The 26,125-nt window shown below is 48.5% G+C and overlaps 1 protein-coding gene and 1 long non-coding RNA gene across 20 annotated transcripts in view; one reads left to right on the top strand and one right to left on the bottom strand.

Moving 5' to 3' along the window:
* Nucleotides 1–97: 97 nt before the first annotated feature.
* On the bottom strand, nt 98–9,025 carry LOC129646317 (uncharacterized). Of its 9 annotated transcripts, XR_008711850.1 has the most exons (7): nt 8,635–9,025; nt 8,213–8,274; nt 8,067–8,125; nt 2,136–2,335; nt 1,500–1,655; nt 1,028–1,169; nt 102–391 (listed from the first exon to the last, which is right to left on the bottom strand). It is a non-coding gene; the product is annotated as an uncharacterized LOC129646317 (long non-coding RNA). The 9 variants fall into 9 exon arrangements; XR_008711847.1 differs by lacking the exon at nt 8,635–9,025 and adding an exon at nt 3,281–3,493 and having other exon boundaries at nt 98–391; nt 8,067–8,600; XR_008711849.1 differs by lacking the exon at nt 8,635–9,025 and having other exon boundaries at nt 106–391; nt 8,213–8,594.
* GAD1 (glutamate decarboxylase 1) overlaps nt 3,540–26,125 on the top strand; it is an 84,060-nt gene continuing 61,474 nt past the window's right edge. For 2 of the 11 annotated variants that reach the window (XM_055572271.1, XM_055572273.1), the window contains exons 1-6: nt 5,060–5,247; nt 6,363–6,507; nt 9,755–9,817; nt 16,148–16,306; nt 17,640–17,882; nt 20,962–21,052. In XM_055572271.1, coding sequence (XP_055428246.1) covers nt 5,110–5,247; nt 6,363–6,507; nt 9,755–9,817; nt 16,148–16,306; nt 17,640–17,882; nt 20,962–21,052 — 839 coding nt within the window. In that variant the 5' untranslated portion in view covers nt 5,060–5,109. Of the gene's footprint in view, nt 4,889–5,047; nt 5,248–5,334; nt 5,565–6,362; nt 6,508–9,754; nt 9,818–15,371; nt 15,439–16,147; nt 16,307–17,639; nt 17,883–20,961; nt 21,053–26,125 lie in introns of those variants that run through there. The other 9 variants (XM_055572276.1, XM_055572275.1, XM_055572278.1 and 6 more) reach the window with 9 other exon arrangements.

The following is a 26,125-nucleotide window of genomic DNA, read 5'->3' as shown; positions in this document are numbered from 1 at the left end:
CTTCTCCTAATAAATACTATAGTACTACACAATTCCAGGTTGGTTAAAAGTGTGAATGCAATCTAGGATACAAAGGAACCATGGATGTTGAGAAATTCTGTATATGGGGACTGTACGTTACACGTGGATTTCCACTGTGAGGAGGGCCACCCCAGCCCCCAGTGGTCCTTCAAGCCTCAGCTGTATTGCTATTACATACTGTTTCACTAAAAAAAACATATAGGAAATCATCTTCCTTGCATCCCATTTATTTGCTGCTGCTGCTGCTAAGTCATTTCAGTTGTGTCCGACTCTGTGCAACCCCATAGATGGCAGCCCACCAGGCTCCTCCGTCCATGGGATTTTCCAAGCAAGAGTGCTGGAGTGGGTTGCCATTGCCTTCTCGAAGTTTCTGTTAAGAGAATTGAAAACAGATACATTTTCGAAGCTCTGTCAGAATTGCAGTTGAGGACTGTTACTTCCTTGTTGTATGTTGTGTGTTGTTGTTGTGTGTCCTGTTTCACAGTGAAACACCTTGGCTAATACCAGAGTTTCTGTCCTGAGGCTACCTTTAAAGAGCAGTTTTGTGGGAAAGAATCAGATACTTTACATCCCCTTCTCTTTCACCAAAGGGACTCTCTTTCACCAAAGGGACAAAGATTCTGAGTGTTTCCGGCCACTTCCGGCAGCCTCTCTAAGCATTAAAAAGAAAAAGAAAAAAAAAGACCCTGCTTTGTGAAATATGGCAGAGTGTGAGCGTGAACTGGAAAAGGCCTGCCAGCAGCAGTTTTCCTTCAAGTACTGCTCTCTTGTGGAACCCGTTGTTCCCTGTCAGAAATAGTAGTCTGTCGCCATCTGGTGGCCCCCCCGTCGTCGTCGTGTTGGAAATAGCGAGAATAGGGCGTCTTAAAATGTGCACAAGATTTGCTCAAATACAAATTACTCTATCCTCTTTGATTAATTTCTTTATTATTAGAATATTTTCACCTTCAGAAAGGGACCATGTGACCTAAAGGGAAGGGACCATGTGACCATTATTTGAACTCACCACTGTTCTTCAGAAGAAAAGGTTGTAATTTCCGGAGTCCTCTTGGCTGCGTTCAATTCCGGCTGGAATTCTCTCTCGCTTGCCACAATTTTTAACCCCTTCCTGTCTTTCAGGGGTGAGTGTGAGTGTCTTCCAGGGGTGCCTGTTGTGGGTAAGGGTGTCGATTTAGCTATGGTTCCCAAGGAAGGTCCAGAATGAACTGTCTTTAAAGTACACAATCGCACCGAACTCGCTCTCACTTAAGAAAAGCTGAGTAAACAACGCCTCCCGCAGCCCTCGTCTAGGGAGACAGACGTTTAAACGGTGAGCACTGCTATTTTCCCCCCTCTTTTTTGGTCATAAATTAGATGCTTAAAATAGACCTTAACAAGCAAAAATGAATTCACAATGTGGCTCCAAAATTACCTTTTCTGAAGGCTAAAAATGCTAAATGCGTCAAAAAAAAAAAGATTGACGTTTCATATTTACTCACCTTGACGTGGACCATATTTTACGCATACTTCACCCACTCCTTTTTTTCCTTTGCCGAAAGGTTTGGCTCCAAATCCACTTGGAGTATCTTTAAACCTCCCAGAGAAGGGGCACTGTGGGCGGAGGGTCATGTTCCCAAGCCCCAGGCATCCTTGACCTAAAAGAAAGTTGTCTTCTTAAGACACAATCGAGTAGCCGGAGCTGCAGGCTAGCAAAACCTCCACGCCCGGAAGAGAGAGACCAGAAGGGTCGCACTCGCCGCCTCTTTTTTTCTGCCTCTGGGCATCTTGTTCCCATTTCTTCAAAGTGCTAAACCTTAGATCAAAAGCAAACGAAACAGCTGGGCGGATACCACTCCCTTCCCGGCCACTCCTCACCACCGGTTCGAGTCCCTAGAGAGGATATCTTTTTACCACCCCCATCATTCAAAGCATCTTCCCCCGGGAGTAATAAAAGATAAAAAGAAGAGTGGAAAAATATAAACAAAAATATAGGTCCCAAATATTCTGAAGAGCCAAAAGACAACCACAACCACCCTCCTTGCATATTCTTACTGGGGAGGCAAGTAGGGGGCGAGGTACTCCACCACCACCACCACCACCCCGCCCCAAAAGGGGAAAACAAACCCAGCATTTACTGCCTGGAGGCGGATGGTGCGAGGGAGGCGGGTTTGCTAGATACTGGCGACCTAAGCCGACGAACTGGAGGCTTCAGCTTCCAAACCGTGGGCTCTGTCCTTGGTGCTGAAAGAGCCGTGCCCTACGTCCGAACTCTCTGTGCTGAAACTGTGGAATTCTGGGCCCTCAGTTCTTTACCATCTCCGCTGAGCCCAAGAGCCTGGGTTGGAATGGAAGATAATTGGAAACCAAACCAGACCCATAAAGTCCCCAAGACTGTTTCTCTCCCCTCCTAACTGGAATGTCCATGAATGCAGGGATAATATAAGTTGCCAAGACAGTGTAAGTTCCCTGAAAACAGAGCCTGACACCAAGCATGTGATTCATAAACATTTAACATATTACTTACTAATATCATATTAAACATTTTAAAATTAAGGACAAGCAGGACCCTTCATTCCTCCCTTCCCTCTATATAAAGGAGAAAGGGAGGGATATCCGTGCACCTGGACGGACTCAGCTTTAATTTGCTATACACAGTCCTGTAGATTTCTTTCTCCGGCGAGATTATTTTATTGGCTAAAACCTTAGAGGTGAGAGTTTTGAACACAGAAATCAGAAGAGGGAGTGGTTGGAAGTGTCTGATGCCACAGGTGAAGGTAAACAAATCTTCCTTTCTGGGGAATCTCGGGTCTTGGGAGAAGGTGGAAGGGACAGAAGCTGAGCAGGCGTCTTCCTGGTACAGCACACCCTGAAAGGAGCCTCCTCCGGCTAGCCTCCTAGCCCCAGCGCATCTCGAATGATTTATCACTAGCACCCGGGTCCTTGATTGGCACAATCATTTCTCTTAGGGAGACCTGAGGAGGGGGCGTGGGTGGAATTCCGAGCCTTTTTTCTTAGTAAACTGCGTTTTTCAAGCGTGGCAGAGATGCTGCGCGGTGCGCGGTTTGGAGGGTTTTTTCTGCGCGGAGTGGGCACGCCCACCTGCCCAGTCCTGAGCTCTGGGACCCGGAGTTGCAGTGACCTACGCCTGCCTTTCTGCATGCTCTTCCGTTTTTAAAAAGTGCCCGAGGTCTTACTGTAAGATTGAGAGAGGGCAACAGTATTTTCTTTAGTATCAAGGGCAACGCGGTTATTTCAAACCTCACAACAAGAACCCTCTTACTAAATGGGACTGTATCTTCCCAGGCGGAAGGGCAGAATCTTCGGTCTCCCTTATGGAATTTTCAGTGCTTTGCAAGATTTTCGGCATTCCCACTGTGTAATGGTGAAAGGCAATAAGACATTCAGAGAGAAGAATCAGGATTCCGGTGGACTAGCAAGGTCGAAGAAGTGTCCATAAATAACCCTTGCCTGCAGCATCGCAACAACAAAATCACTGTGAAAACGAGGAAAGAAATCACTGGTTACACTGTGTCACCCAGACACAATGATCAACTCTGTTTTGCCCTAAAGAAAAAGAAACTGGGGTGGAGGAAAGAGGACACTATAAATTAGAGAGGAGGGTGCCTGAGGGTTGGCTTGAAAAGGCGGGAGAATAACAGCCATGCCAGCCCCTCCAGGTGTTGACCCTGGGGCGCAAGGAAAGACCCGGTCAGCACAGGGCCTCTCGGTCTCTGGCCGCCTGGCGCCATCTGGTGGAAATTTTTCCGTGAACGCCTTATACCGCGAGGGGCTTTTGGAACGCGGCAGTTTGTTCAATCCGTCTAAATATTGCAAAAAGAGAGTCCTTAAACAGCGTGAGACGAAGGGAGAGTGGAGGGGTGCCGGCCTGGGCAGAGATGGCCGGTCCGCTTCCCCCAGCCCAGCCCCGGGCCACCTCTATGCTCGGGTTCCCCTTGTGTGTGGAGCGGCGCTCGTGCGTGTTATTAACCTTCAGATGTGATCAATCAGGAGGACTCCTTTCCCCATCACCAAGGGAACAGAAGCTAGGAGAGAGCGTATAGTGGGTTGGAAATCGGACCCTTTTCTCTACGGAGGCACTCGGTAGTATGCGCCGGTGGAGTACTTGGGGAAGCTCCGAGCAGGATGAGAAAACTGAAGTGAAAAAGAGATGGAGTCCTCTACGGGTCTGCGAGTTCTCTCATCTCTGCTTTTACAACGATCCTGGCTCAGTAGAGAGCCAGCAAGGACATGACCCAGGGAGCGGTTTCCGCTCAAGGAGGCATCATAAAGCTGGGGGAGCCGCGGGGCAAGTAACAGAGGCAAAGCTACAGCTCTTGTCTTCTAGAGGATATGGTAATAGGGGAGAGGAAAGGGAGGGAGAAGCACTCAGCGAGGCAGAATTCTTCATAGAATTTCTCTTTTCCTTCTCCTTACCCGACCCTCTGCCTAGCTCAAAAAACAGAGCGTGTTGAGTACGTTCTGGATTACTCATAGGGCTTTTTCTTTTCTTTTTTCCGGGTGCAAACCCGTGATCTGGGTTTATAATCGCCCTATAAAGCTCCAGAGGCGGTCAGGCACCTGCAAGGAGCCCCGCCGCTCTGCCCACGAGCTGCCCCCGCGAGCAGCGGCCTCGTGATTCCCCTGCTGAGCCGGTCCCCGCCTCCCCACTCCGCCTCCGCCTCCCCCAAAGCCAAGCAGCCGTCTCTTCGGATCGCTCTCCTCTCTTCCAGGAGCTCGCGTGCGGGACGGTGCTAGCAAAAGAGAGGCTGCATCTGGAGGTGACGCCGGGCAGATTACGCCTGAGGCAGAGCCGGGCCGAGCCGGGCAGATCGCTGGGCGCTACGCAGAAGAGCGGCAGGATCGCGCGGCTTGCTGTCTCCCAGCCTAGGTGGGTAAGCGCGCAACCGCCGGGATCTTCCCAGTGCCCAGCTGCGATTGTTCAGCTGGGTCCTGTTCAGCCGCGGTTTCATGGCCAATCCCCACCCCCAGAGTCTGTTGTCTACCCTCCTGAACCGAGAGCGTCCCGCCCGCCCCAGTCTTAGCTCCCGGTTCCTGCGCGATACAGAGACCTCAGCCTTCACAATCATCCCATCCCCATCAGCGAGATTCATGCCCCGAGGACGCACAGGGGCTGAGGCTCACGCAGAAGTGGAGCGAGAGCGATTTTCTCCTCCGCTTCCCGGCTGCGAGCACCGGTCTCACCAACGGGCTCCTGGCCAGCAGCAGCCGAAGGCGCGACTCAGAGCGGTAACCTGTTACTTCCCCAGAAACCGCTGTCTCCCAGCTGCCTACGTTGCTGTGCGAGTGCGCGCGCGGGGCTAGGTGTGGGGGTCCTATGGAGAATGTGGAGGCGGTGGCCTGCGGGCGCTACTCTGCAGGCTCTTGTATCTACCCAGCTTTGCCCGCACTCTTTCTGTTCCCTGGCCTTCGGAAGCCATCGCACCAATGCTGAGCGCGGAGAAGGGACGCCGCGCACCTATCCTTATCTGCCGCCTCCCGCCCGCTGGGCACAAGTTGATTTCCCCGGTGATGTTCCCCTTTCTTGCCTCCCTCATCCTCCCCAGGTCTGTACAGCGAGAAATCGGGGGTGGAGGGGAAATACAGAAACAAGAACGGAGCCCGGTTCTTGGCTTCGAAATGGCTTAAAGCGGGCGGGGCAAGAGGGAGACGAGCGAGGTTCCGACTCGCTGCTTTCTGGCTGTCTGGAGTACAAGGTGACTGTATATCTTCCCCAGCCAAATCCGAGGGAGACCGTGAAAACACGAACCCCTTTTTCTCCTCTCACCTTGTCTCACCAAAGTCCCCGTTCCCTGGAGCAGTTAGCCTCCTTCTTTTTAGGGAATTAGCCAGACACAACAACGGGAACCAGACACCGAACCAGACGTGCCCGCCCTGTGCGCCCTCCTCCTGCTCACCACCTCCCCCCCCTCCCCGGGCCCCTCCTGCCTGCCCGCCAGCCGGCTGCTGAGACCCAATAGAGCTTGTCACGGCTGGGCTGGAAAATCGCGCACTGAGTCTCCCTAGCCCTCCTAGCCCAGCCGCCCGAACCCGCGCGACCTGCACTGGCCTTGGGTTCCCCTAGTCTCAGCGCTGCGCTCCAGGTCGCGCCACCGCGCCGCCAGACTGGAGAGGAGCCCGGGGCTACGTTGCGAGCGCCCGAATCCCAGAGCTCGCGTGCACGTCTCCTCCTCCCCCAGTCCCCAGCCTGGCGCTCCCCCAACCCAACCCGCCAGCTGCCCTTCCTTTCGCCTCTCCCTAGCCCAGACTTCAGCGGGAGCGTCCGCGCCCCCGCCCGCTCAATCGCCTCCCGCGCTCCTGGACCCCGGAAGCCCTCCCCATACAGCTCTCGAATCTCTTTGCAGCCTTTTCTAGTGCCCGACCGGCCGAGGACCCTGGACAGCAGAGGCCTCGGGACGACCGAGCTGATGGCGTCTTCGACCCCTTCTTCGTCCGCAACCTCCTCGAACGCGGGAGCGGACCCCAATACTACCAACCTGCGCCCCACAAGTAGGTCCTGCTCTAGTTTCCTATCAAATGATGGGGGCGCTGGGACCTGAGGAGTCTGCGCTGGCGTAAAGGGAAGGGGGAGCGCGGAGATGATGGAGGCTAGAAAGAAATGGGGCCCTGACCCAGGTCTCAACCAGAGGTCGTTCGACTGCCAGGGATGCTAGGTGATTCCAGGGCGCTAAGAGAGTGGGAACCACACAGGGTCGGAGCGGCGGCGATCTTTCGCTACGGGTGAAGGACGCGCAGTGAGAGTGTTGTTTGTGTTGTGTTGTGTTGTGTTGTGTGTGGTTTCTTTGCTAGGTGAGACGACCGGGGTCGGTGCACGGGGAGATGTGAGGAGCTGGGAGACTCAGCGGGAATAGAGTTTTCTATCTCCAGATTTCGTTGAGCCGAGATCTGACCCCTCCCCCTCCGTCTTTCCCCCTGGAAGTCTATAATCAGCGGAAATTTCGACGTTAATTGCAGCTTTTAGAAAACTCGGGGTCCCTAATTGCTCCAAATTTGCGTCGAGCTATTGACGAGTGAGGGAGAAGCCAGTGGCGAAAAAGGAGCATAAAACGTTCTGAGATTAAGCCTCTACATTTTAGACAATTAATTACATTTCAAAGACAAAAAAAAAAAAAGTGGGCCACATTCTGAGTGGCAAGAAGTGGGGAACAAGGAGGAGCCCAGAAGGTTTGCCAGGGAAGAAGGAGAGAGCAGCCCTCTCTTTTTTCCGGGCCAGGAGACCTGTCAGCAGTGGACACCTCCCAAAGAGTGAAAGGGGGAACGAGATAAAAGGTGGCGGGAAGATTTATGTTTCCCCATCCCTAGCTCGGTGTGGCTCTTCAACCCATTTGTAGAATCTGGGCTTAATTCAGATTGATTTCCTACCTCTTTGTAGAGGTGGGAAGATGGAGAAATTGTTTTCCGTTTTCCACTTTAGATTTAAATGGTCTCCCTCCAAATCTATCAGCTCCAGAGAGTAAGGGCCCCAAAATTTCTGTATAAAAAGGGGGCTTAAGGGTGGTACTGTGATTGGAAAGAGGGCTCATTGCTTCGCTTTTATGGCACTTTCTATAAGCTTGAGAAAACATCAATTGTTCTCAACAAGGAAGGTTGGCAGGGGGCGGAGGAGGGAGTGGTCAGGTAAGCCCTTTATCCTACCCATAGGTACTGCCCTTAGCTTCTTGGCAGAAGACCTCCTCTTAAATTTTTAGACTGCTTTCCAGTTCCCTTTGCAGCTCCGATGCCCCACCCCCAGGGAAGCTACAATTACCCACACAATAAAGAGGGACTCAAGAGGGCCGCCAGCCTTGGTGGCTCATGAGCTGCACACTGGCCACCAGAGCTGCTCGGAGGCCTGAGTGCCTTTGTCTGTTGCTGAGGCACAGATGGATTTCTTTTCCAGTTCTCTCCACATTTCCCGCCCCTTTTCTGCTGCCTTGGCAAGGGTGGGTATCCATAGTGTTCATCCACCCTCGAGTCCTGCACCCCCATCACGCCCCTACTTCCCAGAGGCAGCCCCCAGTGGAGCCCATGTGCCCAAACCTAGGTCCAGACCCAGTAGAGGCACTGACCTGAATTCGTTCATGGCCTGGAGGTCGCGCCCGGAATTCGCCAAGGCAGAGGGAAGATCCTGAAACACAGGTTCTGAGAAGCACCTGTCTTGTTTCCCGCCCCAACAGCCCAGCTGCGGTGAGCATCCCAGGCTGCACTCACTCACCTGGCTCTCTACCCACTCTTGCCTGCCCAGCTGGCTCCGCTTCTCTGCTCCTCCAAGGTCTCCTGGGAAGTGGCTTTGCTTAATTCACACAATTTTACACAACCTCTTACTGCAGTGGCCCGCCTCTTGGCCCTAGACCTCTCAGTCTTCCCTACATCAAAGGGGCTCTCTCACTTCCTCTTCCCATCTCACTCCCTTTCTTTCACTGTAATCCCCAACTCTAAAAGGCAGTGCAGTGGGTCTGAACTCCAAGCCATAGCTGAGTGACCTTGGAAAACTCTCCTCACCTCTCTGAGCCTCACTGTTATTATTTGTGAAAATGAGTCTTAGATTAACACGCCTCTTGCTTCATAGGATTATGAGGATTAGGTGGGATGACGTTTACAGTGAAAGCACTGCGCCGGGTGGAAATAGCACTTTACCTTAAAGGTGCTGTTACCGGGGTTTAGCTTTCGCACTGATTTACTGTCTGATGCAGGAACTCCATTTGTGACACGATGTCTCTCTGACACGATGTCTCTCTGACATCGGGCTAGTTCCTCTCCCCGCTGAGGCTCTGTTGTGCCTCGGGTTTAATGGATGTCACTCTCCTTATCGCAGCCAACATTCGTGCGGGGCTGAAGGCACCGGCCAGGATGGGGTGGGGGATGGGAGGGACTAGAGACGCCTTGCTATGAGGAATCTGAGAATTTCTCGCTAAGCCCACCACACCAGGTCGCACGCGGGCTCCTCAGGCACCCCTGTACTGCTAGATGGAAGTTGAACCCTGAAGGCAGGCTAGACACTGAGGAGTCTGAGAATACGGCAGCTCCTGAGTCCCCGATTTAGACCTCGAGAAAAAGTGTCTGATTCCCTTTACTTCTAGAGATACCGGAGGGAAGGGTTAATGAGGGGCAGGTTAGGAAGAGGGGGCAGGGATGAAGACCCCAGGCGCACTATTGTCTTACTGACTCCCCCAGTCCCACTGAAGAGCAGCCAAGCGAGCCCGATCATCTAGTCAAATACTATTTTTCACCCAATTAATTCCTGAACTCTTCCGCGACCCCATTTCATGCCAGTTTATTTTAAGCTGCCACTCGGCTGGAGACCCGCCAAGAAATTATGAGACGCGTTGGTCCCAGATGTCTCTTGTGTTCCCTTTCCTGGCTGCTGTGGTCGCCCTTCGGGCAGAGACCAAGGGACAGGGCCTGCGGGTGGGTGCTGGGCAACTGAGGAGCCAGCCCTGTCCCACTCCGCGACCCCTCGGAGGCTACCCGACTTGAATGGCTGGGGTCGCTTGGAGGCCCAGCAGAGCGCGGGGCGCGCGGCCTCTCAGAGACATTGTTCCCTATCTGAAGTAGAATCGGAAAGGGACTGTGGTGGGTTCTCTGAGGGCACGAGTCTCCCTGTCAGCCCAAAGGTCAGATTCAGCTCGTTGGGGAAAGAGCTATTTAATAAGGCGCACTGGCAAAGACCTGCCCCCACCCTCCCCAGAACACCTTTGCCTTCGACCGGGTCCCAGACTGTCCGAGCCTCACTGAACGCACGTCTCTTGCTTTCTAGCGTATGACACCTGGTGCGGCGTGGCCCATGGATGCACCAGAAAACTGGGGCTGAAGATCTGCGGTGAGTGAAAGCGCCCGCTGGGCCCCAAAGGGCTTCGAGGCGAGCTGGCTTGGCGGGTTTGGGAGAGTGGGATGTAAGCGGAAGGGAATCCTGGCTTCTGAATGTTTTCGGAAGTGTCTACAGCCCCGACGCCGGGCGGAGACGCTCCTCTGCGGGTCTTGACCTTCATCTGCCCTCTTCTGACCTGTTCCCAAGGGATCTTTTCCGATAGGGTCCAGGGGTCGGGGCTCCCCTGGCTGGGGACGAGCACAGCGCCCCAGCACTACAGCCTCGCTTGCTCTTCGTGCCCCGCGCTGGGGCAGTTCTGACCGGAGCGCTCGGCCTGTGTGTCGCGAAGGTGGAGTAAAAAGGTCTGGCTTTCCTGGAGAGCAGGCCTAAGGCGAGATACACGGCTAAGACGGTGGCTAACGCTTCGTACCTCTTCCGCCTCCACCATTGCGGGTTGAAAGTGGGCTTCTCGGCTGGACATTTTTGCCCCGAGATGTCAAAACGGATTCAGATGGCGTTCTTTGAGGCCTTGGAGGCCAAAAGAAAGGATTGCCAGCAGCCCTAGGTGGCCTGCCTGGAGGAAGTGCGGGCAGTGCAAGCTAGAGGTTTTGCGGAGCTTGCCCTTGAAGGGAGAGGCGGGAAGGGAAAGGGGGCCAAGGGGGCGTGGGGCCGCAAGAGGGAAAGAGGGGGTGTCGGGCACGATTCGTCAGAGCGGAAGGAACAATAGATCTGGGAGCTGGAGGGGAGGAAAGAACAGCTCTCCAGAGACGTGAGGATCCGAAATGAAAACGTCCAAGGGGGTGTGATTTTTTTTTTAAGGAAAAAAAGATTTGTTCGAAGGGACACAGCTGTGTAGCTCCGGCTGAACAATGAGGACTTGCTTTCCTTGCTACATTTCACCGTCTAAAATCTCTAGCCTTATCGGACCCAGAAAATACGGACGTCCCCGGGCAGGGGCTGGAGAGGCGGGGGAAGATTAACGAGGGCTTATTAAAAGGCAGTCCCTCAGCTGCTGCGCTCGGGAGATAGCAGCGGCGCAGGCGTGGGCGCGTGCGCCCACCCAGCCCCGCGAGCAAGCCGGCGAGCCCGTGGCCTCTGGGACAGATCTTCCTGGGGCCCTGCATCCTGGGGCCCCAGGGCGGCGGCAGTTGGTGGCCTGAGCGAGAAGACTTATTTAGCAGTTTCTGGGTGAAACCCACTTTCCCCTGCCTGACCGCGCGGCGCCCTCCCAGCGATTCTGGGGCTTCGTCCCCTTGATCCTAGGAGCAGCAATTACGGCGAGGAAGGGTTGCTCAACTCCAGGACCTAGGCGTTCTGCGGGGAAAGCCCAGCCTTGGCTTTGGCCCTCTCCCCTGCACGCCAGTCCCGGGGCCGCGTCCCCGCGCGGGGGCAGCAGGCGGCGGCCGAGCTTTGTTCTATAAATAACCCCCTCCCCCCGCCGCCATTCCCGACTTAATAGCCCGTTTCGCACCAGGTCCCTTCGGCGGCCGCGGCGCTTGGCTTCGTCAGCCGTCATTGTCATGCAGCTGGGCAAGCAGAACTGAGCGGGCCCTGGGCGCCCGCCACTGTCGAGGGCGGGGTGCGGGCGGCTGGGGCCGAGAGCTGCTTTCCCCGCGATGCAAGCTTTGCCTGGAGGGCGGCCCTCGTCCATCCCGGTCCTGGCTTCCTGGCCTCGGTCCCGGGCGGTGCCCCCTGTTGCCCCGACTGCAGCCCTTTGGAGAATGGGAGAAAAAAAAAATCTAAACGCCGCTTCGGCAGACACACCCGAAGTGCCCCGAAAGGGTAGAGGGGCAGGAGCATCCCTGGATCCGGGATTAGGTGTCCCGGAACTGGGGTCCGCGAACTGGGGAGTAGAGGCTTGCATTAACTTCCCCGGAAGAGGAGCTCTGGCGGAATTTGGGGGCTAGCATCCTCGGGGAGTTTCTTCTGTTTTTACCCTCCTCCCCAACACTAATTGCAAGAAAAGTTGCAACCCCTGTAACAGGAGAGGGCTGGCAGTTTGCCCACGGGAAACTGGCTTCTGCTAGTATGCAAGCTTTGGGGGCCACAGGCTAGAAGGCTTTACAATAAGTTTGATTCGGAAAGGCAACACCGAGAGGATTTGTTTTTCCGTACTTTGAGCCAGCTTGGGCTTTGCATTTTAGTCTAGCTCCCGGAGGCTAAGTGCAGTCTTTGGTTTTGACCTGAATCCACAGCCGGTCCCCTCCTCCACACACAGATACCCACCCCGCTTTCATCCCAGGCCTTTGTGGGCTTGTAAGGTGCCCTCTTGGCCTGACACTATCCAGGTTGGTTTGACCTTTCACCTTAAGATGGTTGAGGGGACTAATGGTCATCTTCTCATTTCCAAATCCATTGCCCTGGGTAACCCCTATTAAACGTTTCAGTGCCTTGCCAAGATTCAACCTCTTCCACTCTCCTATCCCCATCCCCAACCAGAAAAACAAAGCTGCTAGGAAGGCCCTTGGTCTCACCGGTGGGACCCTTAGTTCTGGAGGCAGAATCACCTGGGAGAGCAGTCAGCCAGGAGAAACCCCAGGACTTGCCAAGAGGTGGAGAGCAGGGTGGTTATAGGTACGATAGTGTGACCTAAATAGAAGGAGATACAGGGAGCCCTGAGTTCTGTTACTGTGCTCTGCTGACTTACTGGTGAGTCCTTGGGCCTCAACCACTTCTTTATGCAGAGCTCCCAAACTGGCTCCCAGTTACAGCCCCTGAGCTGTTTTATTTAGCCCCGTGCAGTGTGTTTACATGTGTGTCTTATTTTGTGTCAGTCACCAGCTTTTAAACATAGATTTCGAATTCTCTATGCTTACATTTCTTGAAACTAAAAAAAAGTGTTTGAGGTGGGGGAGAGATCTGGCAGGGTACTCATATCCCAGAAAAATCAGGAAAAGAACCCCTTTCTCTGATTTACTGCTGCTAAGTCACTAAAGTCATGTCCAACTCTGTGCAACCCCATAGACGGCAGCCCATCAGGCTCCCCCGTCCCTGGGATTCTCCAGGCAAGAACACTGGAGTGGGTTGCCATTTCCTTCTCCAATGCATGAAAGTGAAAAGTGAAAGTGAAGTCGCTCAGTCATGTCAGACTCTTAGCAACCCCATGGACTGCAGCCTACCAGGCTCCTCCATCCATGGGATTTGCCAGGCAAGAGTACTGGAGTGGGGTGCCATTGCCTTCTCTGACCCCTTGCTCTGGGGAGATGCAATTCCATGCTATAGCTTGATGGGTGACAGCATGGGCTTGGGCTTCAGGCCTCACTTGCTCCCTTGGCCAGGTAAGCCTTATGCCAGGCTCAGTTCAAAGCCCCACTTGGAACCAACCAGCTTGAACCCAGTGCTTTCTAATTCCTCACACTTCCCCCAACTCATGGGGCTGATTAGGCCTTTGAGTGTGGGGTCGGCTGTGAGGAACCAGCAACAGAGCCCAGAGAGGCCCCACTGAGGCAAGTGGAAGAGAGCCGAAGCTGCAGTCAGCTCTGATCAGGTTGTAGCACCTCTTTGCCTCCTAAGACTGTTAAGTGACCAGTTGTTCACAGGCTTAAAGTGAGTGAAAATCGTTCAGTTGTGTCTGACTCTTCGTAACCCTGTAGACTATACAGTCCATGGAATTCTCCAGGCCACAATACTGGAGTGGGTATTCCCTTCTCCAGGGATCTTCCCAACCCAGGGATCAAACCCAGGTCTCCTGCATTGCAGGCAGATTCTTTACCTACAGTCTGAGCCACCAGGGAAACCAGGTCCTTATAGCTGAGATATAGAGCAAAAGGGAGTACAGTCTGCATCAGTCTCAGGGGCCTCTGCTTCTAAGACCACTTGCTTGCCAGGGAGGTTGTCAAAGCACTAACCTCAGTGTCCTTGAGGACATTGTCCACCACCTCATCATCCTTGGAGAAGTATACAGTTCCTTCCAGAACCTCTCAGAGCCCAGAGAGGCTGGGGCCATTGACCTTTTTTTGAGGCTCCCAATACTTTAGAAAACATATACCTTCCCAAAGAAGTGTTATTCTGCAAATCATATCCATTAAATGTTTGCATTAGCAAATTAATGGCTTTTATCATGGATTATAATGTAGTATTGGCTCAGATGGTAAAGAATCCGCCTGCAATGCAGGAGACCTGGGTTCAGTCCGCGAGTTGGGAGGATCCCCTGGAGAAGGGAATGTCTACCCACTTCAGTATTCTGGCCTGGAGTTGGGAGGATCCCCTGGAGAAGGGAATGTCTACCCACTTCAGTATTCTGGCCTGGAGCATCCCATGGAGAAGGGAATGTCTACCCATTTCAGTATTCTGGCCTGGAGCATTCCTCCAGAGGAGCCTGGCAGGCTACAATCCATGGGGTCGCAAAGAGCCAGACACGACTGAGTGACTTTCACCTTCATAATGTAGTATAAGTTGTGCTATGCATGAGATAATTACAAGATGTATAGAACACACTAGTTCCTAGTGCACTCCAGGAAGTGTGGTTCAGGAATGGGATGCAGGTTTAAAGTTGCGTTGTAATTGTCATCTTCCATTCCTAATAGGACACCTCTGGGAATGCCTGTGTCAAGAAATCCTTGGGAGATAATCCCCAAAGCCCAAATGCAGGTCCTGGTCCTTTCCCAGAGGAAAGGAGATGCTCAGGGGTTTCAATGCAGAGACTTTTCCAGGGAGTGAGTCAGAGCCAACCAGAAGTCAGAGACCTGGAGAGTGGGAGTTCAGCAAGGGGGGACCTCATCTCCATTAGGGCACATGGACATGATCTTTTCAACCTGAGAGACTCCACAGCTGCCAGTTCTGGGCGTAGGGGAGCAGTCTTACCCAGAAGCCAGGTGATCCTGCACCCCTCTGGTAAGTGAATGACGGCTTCTGGTTTAGGACTCTAAGGGTTCAAAGGAGGAACTCAAAGTAGGAGAAGAGGTGAGGGAGAAGATGCAACCCCCATCTTCATATCTAAGTGTGGAGCTCTATTATAGGGTATCCCCAGCCTTCTGATGTCCTTTGGAGCTTTAGTGATACTTTTAAAAAGTGCTGGGAACAGTGGAAGTCCTGGTGCCTCTGGCTTTCTAGTCTTCCCTCCAAAAATAGACCCTGCTCCTGCATGTGGGAGGATTCTAATCACCCCGGCCTTCCCCCTGCATTCCTCCTTCCTCCACCCCTCACCACTGAATTGCAGTCCTGGGGAAGTAAAGCTGAATTTCCCAGAATAACTTGCCTCTCTTCCAACCTCTTGGGACTTTCCTCCAAGCCTGCCTTGTGACATTTGTGACCCCCCAAGGATCTTGGAATCTACAAATACAGCTTTGGGGTCACCAAGAAACTTAGAACTTTCTTCCTCTTTTCAGGGTGTTGTATTTCTGACTAAGATTGAGACTGAGTTGGAGGAGATGAGGGAAGGAACAGAAGCAGGGATGGGTAGAGGTACTGAGGGAGGAAATAGTGCTCTTGGCTGGCAGAGTCTCCAGCCCTTTCAGTTCAGCCTGCTTCTGGGTTTGCCGCTGCTAATGTTTGCACTGCTCTCCTCAAGCAGGAGAGAGTTCCACCCCTTCTGAGAGGCAGAGGGGAGGGCTTCGACTCCCCCCAGGACTCAGAGTTCATCTCCATGGAGTTCTTCTCAATGTATTACATTGTTGGTCACCAGCTGCCAAACTGTAAGCTCCTGGAGAAGAGGGGATCTCTCTCATTTATCTTTATTTGTCCACTATCCTAAATGCTTAGCTTAAGTCCTTTTCCACAATAGGTGCTCAATAAGTATTTATAGAATTAAATGTCACCGGACATAAAATTTTAGGCTTTCTTGTCTCTTTATCCAATACCCTTATTTAAGAGGGGAGGGAACAGGGAAAGCTGTACTTCAGGTTTGGGTCCGAAAAATTAAACTTACATTCAACCCTGGTAGCATTTACCTGGTGTACCCAAGGAAAGCACCTTCCCCAGCGCTCAGTGCTGGTCCTCACCTCCTCCTCCCTCTGGCTGCACAGCCCGTAAACCCAGTACTGGCAGCATCCTCTCTGTTTGCATCCCTTCCCTTAAAACCCCATCCTGGGGCTGGTTACTGGAGTGGAAGCTGTCCAATTGACTTAATTCTGCATTCACTGTCATGTTCAGAGAGGAGAATGGGCTTCACTTACTGTTTTTCTCTCTTGCATGACTGGGTCTGTACCACTGATGCCACTTGACACTGCCCCCTCCCCGCCTGAAGGCGAGCAGTGCCAGGGCCCTTACATTGAAAACACACACACGCGGCTTCTTCTCAGGGGATGCGAGGATCCTGCTTGGAGAGTCAACCTGGGCCGGCAGCTAATCCTGTGAGGCTGGGAGTTCGCTGCCCTTCCTCTGACCCAGCTTCTTGTGCTACAGGCTTCTTGCAGAGGACCAACAGCCTGGAAGAGAAGAGCAGGCTTGTGAGCGCCTTCAAGGAGAGGCAGTCCTCCAAGAACCTGCTTTCCTGTGAAAACAGTGACAAGGATGGCCGCTTCCGCCGCACAGAGACAGACTTCTCCAACCTGTTCGCCCGAGGTACTCCCCACCCCCACCCCAGCCCCAGCGCTAGCCAGGAGGCTCCTTATTGGAGTTTCTTCACTTTCTCCTGAAATTTTGCTGATGTTACCAAAAGAAGTTATAATTCCCTCTGAAGCATCATGAAACTGCTTTCCCAACATCTGATTAGAATATTCTCCCTCCTTCCATACTGTCCAGGTCGCCATCCTTTGAAAGCTGGATGAGGACAATCAGTAAAACAATCAACTCTAAAGATACTTGCAGGGATAAATGTAGATTCATAGAATCTGAAAATCCAGAACAAGCTTACATATAAGAAAATCCAGTGATTCTCTTAATAGCGTTTATGCTCCAAGAGTAGTGGCCACTACAACAACAAAATCGCCCTGTGGAGAGCTGTGTAACTGGGCCTCATGACCCGATTGCTGTCCTAAAGCTCATTTTTCTTTTGAAGATCTTTCAGTCACTATTGCTGCCCCTACAACAGTCTCAGCAGATGCTTTCTCAGTCTTTCTCGATGAGCTCAAAGGTAAACCCATCACCACACCCTTCCATGAGCTCCCCACAAGCCGTGGAGGCCAAACCGGAAGAGTAAACAAGACTCACAAAATATGAGAGGGGTAATCTGAAGAATAGACAAAGAACATCATTACAGCCAGTCTGCTCTTGAGCTGTGACTGACAACTTCAGCTTTTCTCCGTGGCTGCCTTGCCTGTCTGACTCTGCCTAACAAAAGTTGGAACACAGAATCATGTCCTGGCATCCCAAAGGCCGAGCTGCAAAGGATAAGGTCAAGAGACAGGGAGGAGTTCCCTCTCCCACCCTCCTAAGGTTCATCTTCCAGTTCTAGTTTTCAGTCTAAGGACATAAAGAACCACCGTCTTCAGGGAGTCCTCAGCCTCTACCCACAGAAGCCTCACCTTCCACCAGCAATAGATCAAGCACATCATAATAACACCAAACCAAAAGCCCAGTGTCTGAGCCAGATGTACAGAGACATACCTGGTTCTAGGGTAGCAAGACAGAAGCCCTGTACATCACACGCCTGACAGGTGCCCAAGTGAATAACAGTGGTATTGAGCAGTGGTGGGCTGCTCATGGCTTCTCAAAGCTTTCTATTTATGAGCATATTAACTGTCAGAAAGTCTGTGAACTCCCAGGGAGTATAAGCAACACTTCTGTGTATATGATTATGTACATTTTTCTGCAAAGATGGTACAACAGATAATGCACATATGTATCCTGGAAGGAAATAAGGCCTATAAAGATACCATGGATATTAGGGATTTCTAAGCTGAGGGAATCCAGATAGGAGTCAGGTGATAACCACTCATTGACTTTTCCCCCTCAGATCTGCTTCCAGCTAAGAATGGGGAGGAGCAAACTGTGCAATTCCTGTTGGAGGTGGTGGACATACTCCTCAACTATGTCCGGAAGACGTTCGATCGCTCCACCAAAGTGCTGGACTTCCACCACCCCCACCAGCTGCTGGAAGGCATGGAGGGCTTCAACTTGGAACTCTCTGACCACCCCGAGTCCCTGGAGCAGATCCTGGTTGACTGCAGAGACACCCTGAAATATGGGGTCCGCACAGGTAATGTTGGGGGCCAAGTGGACCTGCAGAAGCACCTTTGCCCTGCAGCAGACTTTTGCCAGTGGTCAGAATGTCAAAGTCATGTTGAAAGAGAAACACAGACCCTGGTGAAGGAAGCAACAAAGTACTCCCTGACCACAGAACCTCCAGAGGCACCAGCAGTTGGTGGAAGGCCCAACCCTGGCCTTATTATTATTTATTGTGGTAAAAGCCCATCATTATTTATTGTTGTAAAAATAGACTTAAAGGATACAGATACATGGTGCTGTGTCAAGTTCTATATAGAGTTTCATTGTTGATTTTTAGGTTCTTCACAACCTAAAGAGAGCAGAATGGTCCATCCCTCACTTCTTTTCTCTCTTCCATTTTCATCCCTGCCTCATTTCTGATGAATCCTATGCTTGCTTGTCCCTGAAACTGGGGAGTATTGGGCCCACTTCCTTTTCTTTCTATACTAGTTTCCTATGGCTGCTACAAACTGGGTAACTTAAGACAACAGAAATTTATATTTTCTCACAGTTCTGAAGGTTCACATTCTGAAGGCTAGAAGTTCAAGATCCAGGTGTCTGCAGGGCCATGCTATCCCTGAAGACTCTTGAGTGGGATCCATCCTTACTTCTTCCAGCATCTAGTTGTTGTGGGAATTCCCTGGCATTCCTTGTCTTGTAGATGCATCACTCAATCTTTGCTTTCACCTTCACATGACATTTTCCACATGTGTGTGTCCAGATTTCTCTCTTCTTTGGATTAGGGGCTTCCCCAATCCAGTGTGGCCCCATCTTAACTTGTTTACATCCACAAAGACCCTATTTCCAAATGGAGTCACAGGAATCAGGGGTTAACACTTGAACGTGTCTTTTACGGGACACAGTTCAACCCACCGCACCTTCTATTTTCCAGGCCCCATGGTCACACACTTAGACACTCTTTTCATTCTGTTCCATCCTGTGGAGTTTAGAGGTTCTGAGGCACCAAATGCTGTCTCCAATGGGGAGCCCTGAAGGATACCCTCTTTCCTTCTTTCTATGTTATAGGAGCTCTCTCTACTTGGTAATCCTGGCCAAAGTGCCTCAAGTTCAAAGACTTTGGGGATCTCTGTCTGGCTCTTTCTAAGCCTAGGAATCAAGCAGTGGTTTCTTCTTCCTCCGTCTTTCCCCGCTGCATCCTGGCTTTCCTGAGCTCTTGGGCAAACAGATGGACAGGAATTGGCAGTCCGTGGCATAGTTATCACCACAGGGAAGCGCCCGGGGCCATGACTGATAGCATCTTGTTCTCTCTCTCTCTCCCCTTTATTATCTTGCTCACTCTTCCTAGTCATTTGAAGATATGACTGGGGAGGGTGTGGTAATAGAGCTGAGTAAGACTACTGGATGTTAAAAACAAGGGTTATAATGAAATAATGAGGCTTGCCAAAGAATTCCCAAACAGCTTCTGAAGTCTGCCAACACCACTGGTTATAAGGGTAGCTTCCTTGAATAACTGCAAGATGGCCAAGACTCAATTATATTACAAAGTCTGCGTTTGATTTTTAAAGAAAAGTGTGTTCATCAGTTCAGTTATATCTCACCTTGGTCTGATGGCTAATCTGTTCCTGGATATTGTTTCTCTTTTGTCTGAAGGCATTTGTTAGTCTGTGTCCATCTTTTGTCTTTGCTATGCAACATGATTTGGATGTATTGTCAACTGGTGTGATTGCATTTATTTATGATTCAAACCTGTATTAAAATGAAATATTTGTTTTCAAGTGAGTATTAAATATATACATATGTACATACACACACACTTATTTAAATGGACTTCAACAAAATTAGTTATGTTGTAGGAGATACAGATTTTGTTGGCACTGACATAAGTAGAACAAAATGAACTAGTTTAAGCTATTTAGAGTAATCTACATGAATGTCTGGAATCTGGCCTTGAACTTACACTAAGCTTACTATTTATGCTTCTTTTATTTTCTCTAAAGATCAGTACTATTTTTCAAGGACTCTTGGAGTACAGAGATTGGTATATTCTGCTATAAGAAGTCCTAGTCCAGATGTTCTGAATGAGTCCTCGTCACATGGAGGGAAGGGCAGACTTTCAAAGAGAAGGACTTAGATCAGGAACATTCCAACATTAGCTCTCTGACAGTTATTTCAGAAGCACACGCAATTTCCGCTGGAAACACAGCAGTCAGCACATCTTTCTAACACCAGTTCTCTGTCAGACACCCCTAGGTAATCTATTGCAATGGCTCCTTCATAACAGCCAAACCTGCTGTGTGGGGTTGAGTTTTCCCATGAACGCCAAATTGGCCGAAATTTGGCAGTAATCCTGAATTTGCCGTTGGCGAGAACAAAGCCTGATAAAGCATGTGGTGGGTTAAAAAGGGCATTTAAGTTATATAATAATATAAATTATTCTACCAACAACTCAGTGAATGAATGAGGCTGTGTCTGCCCCTGTTTCACAGAGCAGATGCCAGGTGACCTCAGCAACATATGTAGTTTAACAGTCATCCGACTATATTTGGGCAAAACACACCAGTGCCTGACATCATTTTGGACTGACACAGAGGCCCAGAGAGTGATGGCATGCCTTGGCACCAGCCACAGAGCTGGCATCAGCTCTGCACAGGCACAGGCCCCCTCTGAAGCCTGCAGCCTCTTCTTCTCCAGGGGTATACCTTGACTTGGGGATTAAAAGCTTGAGATGTTAAATTAAATATTGAAATATTTATGGAGAAAAATACGACCACCACATCCAGATTTGTATTTTTTTTTAAAAAAAACACAGCAGCAGAGCTCATCTGGAAATCAACAAATAAGATACTGGACAGATTTTTCTTTTTATGACATTGGATTTTTAATTTAAAAGCATTATGCTTTAGAAACGTGAGTTTGAGAGCCATCTTCAGTGCTAAATGTTGATAAAGTGTGGGTCAACCTCCCCTTCTTTCAGTATTCTTGGGCGTCCCTATTAGGCCATTGGGATGGAGGTCCCATCCCTGTGGCCTAGCGGAGTGGAACTTTTGAATTGAAGACAGCATGAAAAATCTGAGTATGCCTTGATACTTGTCTGTTACTCACCTCTTTAGGTCATCCGCGATTTTTCAACCAGCTCTCCACAGGATTGGATATCATTGGTTTAGCTGGCGAGTGGCTGACATCAACTGCCAATACCAATATGTAAGTCCCACATATTATTTTCATGTAAACAACCATGCTGTCTGAGTATGGCTTGTTGGGGTAAAAGTCCAATTCCAATGGTTCTATAAAAATTTTATTACATTTGCCTTAGTCGTCTTTTCTCTTAAAATCTTACATTTATCACAGTTCTGAATTAATGATGGATGGTTGATAAACTATATTTTAGTTGAACAATGCAGTTTAATAAGAACATGGTCATAAGAAGTAATAACTCTAACTTTTAAAGTTTAGTGTGAAACTTCATGTTAAAAGACTTAGCATTTCTTAGTGATATGTTTAAAGAAGTCATGTTTTGGGGTATGATCTTGGTCCATTTTCCCACCCAAGGATATTGCTCCGTATCATTTAAGTCATATTTTCTTCAAAATTAAAGGGGACTGTAAAGCCACAAACCAATTTGATCAGCCTATGCTCAACTAAAAGTTCTAAAACAATTCATGTAGTGATAGTCCTTTGAAAGGAATTATATATTCATTTGAAAGGAATTGTATATTGCTTTGAAAGGAATTATATGTTTCTTTCAAAATAATTGATTGTTTTTCTGAATGTGAAATTTTTTTCATATTTATTTAAGTAGGCAAAGCCAAAGTCTTCCAAAGTCTTTGTTTCTAAGTTCTTGTAAATTTATTTGAAACTGACTCTAATGTCCTGGTGGGTAGGAGGGGTGTGTGTGCAAGTAATATTTGGGTACTCTTCTGGTAATCAGCCCACAGTTTATTCTTATATGCACATGCCCTCTCTGAAGACAAGGACAGATTACTAGTTGATGGAAAGCATCATAACCTACTGAGTACTGTCTTTTCTTTAACTTTATGATAATGTTTACCACTCTCTGTATATCCAGACAGTGGTACCACATTCTATGAAAGTATCCAGAGGGAAATAATATGGTTATTGCAATAATTTTTAAGAGACTTTATAAGAGTTATATGGATTTTAGTCACTAGAAATACTTGGAAAATAACTATCTACTTTTTAAGTTTGTGGTAAAGTAGGCTTGAAAATTAAATTTAGCTTAAAGAGTGGTATTATTTAAAAAGATAAATTTCATTTGACATCAAGATAGAATGTAAGTTATTAAAGTTCTAGGTATTCTATTTTTCTTAAACTACTACCAGCCACAAAGCCTGAAAGGGCATTCTAAACTTATATTGATTTGTGTGTGTTCCAAAGCTGTTTAATGATGTGACTCAAAATACTTAACTACATTCAGAAAAATTTCTATTAATTAAGGATTCCTTCTTTGTTTATTAATTTAAAACAATGACAAAATTTAAAAAGCAAATGTGATAACCGAGGCCATTAGTGCTAAAAGGCATAAAAGATTAAATTGATTGAAAAGCAAAATGGTTTTCCTGCTCCCTGCTTGTAAATCAAGGTTAACTTCATGCATTGTCCGTGTTGGATCACTGAGGCTCTGGAGAGCTGGGAGGAATTCTGGTCAAAGATACAATCACCTGTATGATCTCCTCAACAAAACCTCCTCTTCCAGTCTTTATAATCTTTGTGGTTTGTGAGATTAAAAAAAATATCAGCAAACATAGACATCATAATATATTAATTATAACTTGAAAAAGATGCTAATGCTTAATTGAACATCTCACACTAAGGAATTATTTTAATTAGAAAGTTTAGCTTTTTAAAAGAAACTTAAGTATTTTGAAAATAAATGAGAAAAATAGAGTAAAAGGTATATACACATTAAGGCCCAAGGACCCTTAATTATATATAAGCACCGAATTTTCTCAGTGTCTTTAAATGTGTATTCTGTAGGCCTCTTGGCTGTGATCTCCTAATATATATATATATATATATATATATATATATATATATATCAATCTCAAGGTAAATAAAAGAAATTCACCCTGTTGAACCATTTAGGACCACATATTCTCCTAAAAGGCTTTCCTTTAACCAAGGCGATCTCACAAATTCTCTTTTTTCTTTTTTTGGTATGCGTTCATAAAATCAAAGCCCCTTACTCTTCCCTTAGCTCAGCCATGAAATGCTAAAATATTGTCCAGCCATCTGAGGTCAAGGCCAGTCCAACTAAATGGCACATAGTAATTGCAGCTGCACTGAACAGTGGATATTTATAAAATATGATCCGATTCCAACAGATCGATCGCAAAGGTTATTTACAATTGTGAAATAGTTTCTGTCAGTTCTCAAGACAAGGCATTGTCTGAAGAAGTAATAACTATTATCTAGAAATTGTTCTAAGCCAGTTCCCCTGGAAGATCATGAAATGTGGCAGCATTGTGAGGAGCTTATGTAGAAATTTGCTCCCTTGTGACAATACCTTCTCCAACTGGGAACAGTGTTCAAACAAGTTTAGGAAAGAATGGCAAAAAGGTCTTTTCTGACTGAGTAGGATTTAATTAGTGATATACTCATTTTTTGATCTGCAATATTCATTGAGTTTGGGTGGCACTGGTAATACAGAATAATAACTGCATTCCTCAGTATAGTCTCTTTAAAAGAACTATCCAGTGTTTCCATCCCAGTGACAAAGTATAAGGCACCTGATGGTTAGAATAGACGGAACATTCATGTTTATGCTTTCACATCTGCCTGTGCATTCAGCTTGGAGATATATTCTTCCAAGCAAAGGACTCAGTGAAGATTCAGAGAAAACATCACCATTGTGTACTTGGCCACAGCATATACAGCTCTTTTCTTCCAAAACATGGCCACTGATCCCAACTGTGCAGGTAGAGCAGTGCCCGGGTATAAACAACAGCCTGCCTTCAAGGACCTGATGACAATACATAATCCCAGTGGCAAGATCTATCACAGCCCTTTGTTATGAGGTTATGATTTCAAGTATCTAGCACTTTATTTTCATAAAAATTACACAGATGAAATTTTCTGTGCGGGTTATCCATCACTTTATACTAGTAGGCAGGTTGTTACAAAGGAGCCTGTAGTGAGTAGTTCTCGTTTGTCATAGAAAAGCAGCTCTGATGTAAAGGACTTGGAATTCAGGCTGGAAAACACCCTAAACATGAGATCTTGGAACAACTCACTGAATTTCTCTGAACCTCAGTTTCTTCTTCAGAAAAAAAAAATGAAGAAGAATTATATCCATCTCACAGAGTAGTTCTGAAGACTAACCAGGATGCCAGGGTTAAGTGCCCAGTGCGTACAAGGTACAATGCACACACCCAGGAAAGGCAGCCACCCCACAGGTCACTGTTCCACATCTGCAACCCTTCCTCCCTTCAACCTTCCAGCTCTTTTCTTTCTGTCTCTCATCATCTCTGGACATCAGAGGAGCTCACTAAGCTCCCCCTCAGGTGTGTTATCTTTTAAGGTAACCACTCTATCCAAAAGGAGGATAAAATCTAAGAGGAGTGTCAAGTTAGTGAGTCAACATAGAAAATTATTTCTTCCTCTCATTAAAATAGTTCCCGTCTTAGCAGTCACCAAGATGCAGGGTCCTTGTGCCTTTCTGATTCATACTGAGGCATGTGGCTCTCATCTTCAGTATCTGCACCTTCATGGTGCAAGCTAGCTAGTGGAGTTCTAGCCATCACTTATATGTTCTAGATCTCAGAAAGGAGTGCAGGCAGAGGAAGGGAGGACAGAGGAAGGAAAGAAAGAAAAGAGGGAGGAAGGGCAAAAGGGAAACACACTCTTTCCTTCCAAGAACCTTCTCAGAAGCTCCATATGACATTTCTCATAGCATCTCTTTAGCCAGAACTTAATCCCATGGTCACACCTAGAGAAGATAGAAAATAGTCTTTGATCTGAATGAATTGCAACCCCAGATAAAATTGAATGAAGTAAGGGAAATTTTTATATTGGTTACCAACTGGCAGATTCTGCCACCAGAGAAAATCAGCTTAACAATCAGTTTGCCTTGGTTCAGAGTTAAACCCACTGGGAAGGTGAGTTGAACTACTAAAACAGGCTGACTCACTCTCCTACTCAGAATATAGAAACTCTCCTTTAGTGTCACTCCTGAATGTCAAAATCATACTGTTTTTAAATCCTTACTTTGACTCCTGTGTCCTGTGTTCTTATGGCTTCAACCTAGAGCTTTTGGCAGGTTTAGCTTCTTATCCTCTGATTCTGAAATATCATCCTGTACTATGACTTTGGCACCTAACCAGCTTCTTCTGAATCCATATTTGACCTTTGATCTCTTGACTTTATCCACTTTCATCTGTCATTTACGGAAGGGGTTACCAAACCTGGAGTCCTGGCTGCAAGAAAAGAGTCTCTTCCAAGTGTATACACAGTGATGTGTGTATCCTCGTTGCCTTCCTGGAGAGAGGGACTATAGCTTTCCTGGAAGTCCTAAGAGTATCCATGATCTCAGTTAAGAACCACTGCTCTAGGCTGAACTTCACAGTCTTCTCTGAGGCTTTGGGTGCAAGCAAACTCCCAGTTGTAAACATGGCCCGGATGAGAAAGCAAGTTCAGAGGGAGTGTCAGGAATGGGGACGCCATGTCAGCCCATGTGACAGGCCTGGCTGAGGATCGACAACCATGGGGCATGCTACCAGCTTCCAGGAGAGGATGTCAGGACTCAGGTCATGAGTTAGAGTAAGTTTCGGTGTTAGCTGTGGGGTTAAACTAGTCCTTCAGACCCAGGCAAGGGCTGCCAAATAGGATGAAGCTAAGGCCAAGATGCTGGATTCATCCTAGTAAACTTCTTCCTCAAGACTGGGAGTGGTGTCTTGTGACAACTTTGTCTCCTCAGTGTATAAAAAGCCACTTGGCAGAGAATAGTCATTCATTCATTAACTATTTATTGAACAGAACTAAGGCTTTTGGAATCGTGAACCTGGCATAAATAAGGAACCTGAAGTTGATGAGATCAGATGGTCTCATGATCGAACTCTCTAGATTCTTCCTCCTGATCCTGAGAGTAATGGTCATATTCCTGCTAAGACTAGTTCATGCAAATCTGGGGCCTAAATTGATTCAAATCATGAAGTGGACCAACCCTCTGGCCTTCCACACCATCCTTTCTCCCTTCCCCCTGTGGTTCCTGCACTGACTTGGTTCTGGTCCAGCTTTCATCCGGTCCTTGACAAGGTT

Source organism: Bubalus kerabau, chromosome 3 (assembly GCF_029407905.1).
Source record: "Bubalus kerabau isolate K-KA32 ecotype Philippines breed swamp buffalo chromosome 3, PCC_UOA_SB_1v2, whole genome shotgun sequence".
Lineage (NCBI taxonomy): Eukaryota > Metazoa > Chordata > Mammalia > Artiodactyla > Bovidae > Bubalus > Bubalus kerabau.
The sequence above is the reverse complement of the archived record's forward strand: the minus strand, read 5'-3'. Positions and strand labels throughout refer to the sequence as shown.